Source organism: Denticeps clupeoides, chromosome 13 (assembly GCF_900700375.1).
Source record: "Denticeps clupeoides chromosome 13, fDenClu1.1, whole genome shotgun sequence".
Lineage (NCBI taxonomy): Eukaryota > Metazoa > Chordata > Actinopteri > Clupeiformes > Denticipitidae > Denticeps > Denticeps clupeoides.
In genome coordinates this window covers 8,868,234-8,871,551 of record NC_041719.1, presented here as the reverse complement: position 1 = coordinate 8,871,551, position 3,318 = coordinate 8,868,234, and the positions used below count along the sequence as shown (strand labels likewise).

Here is a 3,318-nt window from a genome sequence, read left to right as displayed (position 1 = left end):
AAAACCCCTGTAATTCAGAGTTTGGTATCGTCACACAACAGTTTAAGTGCTGGTTCTAGAACAGAGCCAGGACAAAAAACGCATTCCCAAAAAGGACAGCATAATAACGCTTAAGACCTTCATGGGACACCACATGCATTAATACTCAGTGAAGGAAAGTGTGGACTAATGAAAACTCCTTTTATAAATATGTATGCAGTTGAGTCATGATGTAATGGAGGCAGGGGCAACAACAGAAAGCCTGATGCTGAAAGATGAAGATGACGCCCTGAAGAAAAGCATGTTCCCAGCAGAAAATTGGTTTAATTAATAGCACATTTTACATAATGATTACAGTATAATTGCACCGACTAGCAGAGTGTCATTAAATATATCCTTGCTCCTTTACAACACCCTCTGGCAAAAAATAATGAGTTACATTGGAAATCACTATGCAACAGGTTCATAAATAACATTTAAGCCCATACAAGGCAAGTACTTATAAATAATAAATATTTGCCTTTTGTAATTGAACAAAAAATGACTGCCTCTTTTTTCCAGGCGTGCCGCTGTGTCCTGTTATAGCTCAGGAGAAGGATTTTTTTCTCATTTGTCCCCCCTTGTAAGTGCTGAATAATTTATTTCACGGCTAATAGTCAACACTGTCAACTCGGGGTGTTTAAAATATACCTGTGTCCAGATAAATGTCAGCACGAGCACGGAGGTGATTATTCCCTGCTTCCAGATATTTTGTTGGATGCAGTCCCTGTATACACTGCCGTAAATCACTGACTTCCAATTACCTCCCTCCATAAAACAAGCCTGTATTCAAATCAGGTCCAGAAGCCGGGCTGGCTTCCGTGCAGAGCTGCAGGGGAAAAGATGGGGGGCTGCAGCCACAGGGGCTGCTTCTTGAGTGATGCTTTTTTTTTTTTTTGGTTACAACTATTTGCAAAATTGGGAATGGGAGACACAGACTGAAATGTTGGACATGGTTCAGGTTTCAATTGTTTCATGTCCCTTGCCTGGTCAGCAGTGCACAGAGACCTTGGTATTATTCAAGCTGTGTGGTATTAAGCATAGTATTAAGAACTGAATTTGAGGATGTAAAGCAGTAAAAAGACACAGAATTAGGGATGTAGAACCATTTTTATTAATTTTAATGGTCAAATGTTGTGCTACAGGGGTGGAAAATCGATATTATTTTTGCTGTTCATAATGTCTCAGTGCATTACCATTGTGGTAGGTTGTGCAGCTCCTCTTGTGTACTCCGGGGTGAAAATGATATTTGGTACCCCTGTGTGGAGGGAAGGTCCAGTAAATAGTTCACTTGATCAGAAAACATTTTGTAAAATATGAAACAGTTAACAGTTATTTACATGAATAAACATGGAATTTCAACAAACATCTTAAGAATTCATAATCATTGGTTTAAAATATATCAAGACACATAAAGAGACACATGCCTAGAGAATATAGGCGTCTGTACATCCTACAGGGACACTACAGCCCTTCTCTCTTTATCAGATTTCTGTAATATGTTTTCACGACCCAGTCTCCACCTCATCTCTGCCGGCTGTGTGCAGCAGACACAGAGGTAGTTATTAAGGATGGAGTCTTCATCTTTTTTCCCTTTGCTCGTCGTCTCCTCATCCTCTCGTCTCGCGAGCGATTTGATGAGTGTCTGCTGCGGCATCGTCATCGCCACTGCACATGCAGATCTCTCCAAGGTGATTCATTTTCGATCACCTGCGCTGCAGAGTGGCCGGGGAAGAAGATTCAGGATTGTCTTCCCCCCGTTCTGCGTCTGAGTGTATTAAACACACCCCTGGCACACACGCATGCACACCCATCCTGCCATGGCCGAATTGCATTTCTGCAGAGTGCATCAATAATGAGAGAAACTAAAAGGCCTTGTCAGGGATCAGAGTTGTCATAGCTACAGGTAAACGATTCCTCTCGGTGCTCATCTGAGACACAATCAGCTCATAATCTGGGGATACATCACTTGCTGACACGCAAATTTCCCCCACCTCCGCTGCCATCCGCACAGGCAGTGATCGCAGCACGCGCTCTCAACCCTCAACGAAATGTTGAAATAATTTTCATTCAAACATATTAGCAGTCCAAATATGGCAATCCATCAGACGCACGCCAACCGCGGAGCTGCTTAGGAAGCTATCAGAAGCCGCCTGTGTTTTTCGTCTTTCTCGGCCGAGGCGCAAACGAGGAGTAGATTACTTTTGCATAATGGCTTCTCGCCACCACCCTCACTTGGAGCTTTAAAACTTTCCAGGCGATCCATTACATTCACCAAGCCCTGGGTCATATGCTTTAATCTCATGCTTCCATGGAAAAGAGAATGTGGATGAGAGCTTAAAGACCTTCACATTAAGGCAGACACATGGATCTCCATCCCTCTTCCCAAAGCCAGAGACACATTTATGTTCCGTGGACGGGTTATGCCCCGCCATCTTAAAGAGCAAAAACTTGCCCGATTTACCTCATTGGGAAAGGTGAATAGAAGCACCTACTGCCAAGGCCACAATCAAAATGCAAGGCCGACCAACCAGGTGACTCTCTTATCATTCACAACCTGCTCACACAGCAATTTCCTTTAAATTACAGACGTTCGCAATTACGTGTGCATAATCCAATACTTTTCGGAATTACACTAAAGATGCTTTCATTGCAATTCCGAGGGGAAAAACAGCCCGGATGAGCACCAACGTGTAGGGGAAAAAAAATCGCGCCTCAATTTCAGCCTAGTGCGATCGGCTCCATTGCTTATCCTTGTTTCGCACATATGAAGACATAAAGTGGCATAATCCAGCCAGCCAACCATCTTATTAAGGCACATCAAAATATTCCTTTCCCGCCGAATGCTGGCAGAGAGAAGGGATGAGCACGGTATTCACTGGGGGTGGAAATTAAAGGGCTCTCGACTTGGAAGCCACCCAAGCTTGACAGGACATGGGCTGTAGTTTTATGTCACGTCGTTTATCTGCAGTTTATATTTTCTATGACCGCATTGTCTCTTTCAAGAACCTTTGGAAAATACACTAGCTGTAAAAACAGCCACCTCTCGCCCAGATGGTAGCGTGCAGATGCTAATGTTATGCTACCTGCCATGGCTGTGGGGAGCTAGTGATGCATGCTAATATTTTTGCCGCTCATTCGGCCTTTATTACATCTCTCATTTAATAATGATGAAAGAGAATTTGTAAAACTGATGTTATAATGGACTGTTCTGGAACAGAAGAAACCCTACCCAAGGATGATTCCTTTTTGAGCACAATAAAAAATACTGATGTGACCCTGTGGCTCTCGGCCTGTTTT

General features: G+C 43.2%; 1 protein-coding gene across 3 annotated transcripts in view; it reads right to left on the bottom strand.

The window, feature by feature from the left end:
• Positions 1–1,151: 1,151 nt before the first annotated feature.
• Positions 1,152–3,318, bottom strand: part of atg4c (autophagy related 4C, cysteine peptidase) — a 24,033-nt gene continuing 21,866 nt past the window's right edge. For all 3 annotated transcript variants that reach the window (XM_029000600.1, XM_029000602.1, XM_029000601.1), the window contains one exon: positions 1,152–1,276. In XM_029000600.1, coding sequence (XP_028856433.1) covers positions 1,180–1,276 — 97 coding nt within the window. In that variant the 3' untranslated portion in view covers positions 1,152–1,179. The remainder of the gene's footprint in view (positions 1,277–3,318) is intronic.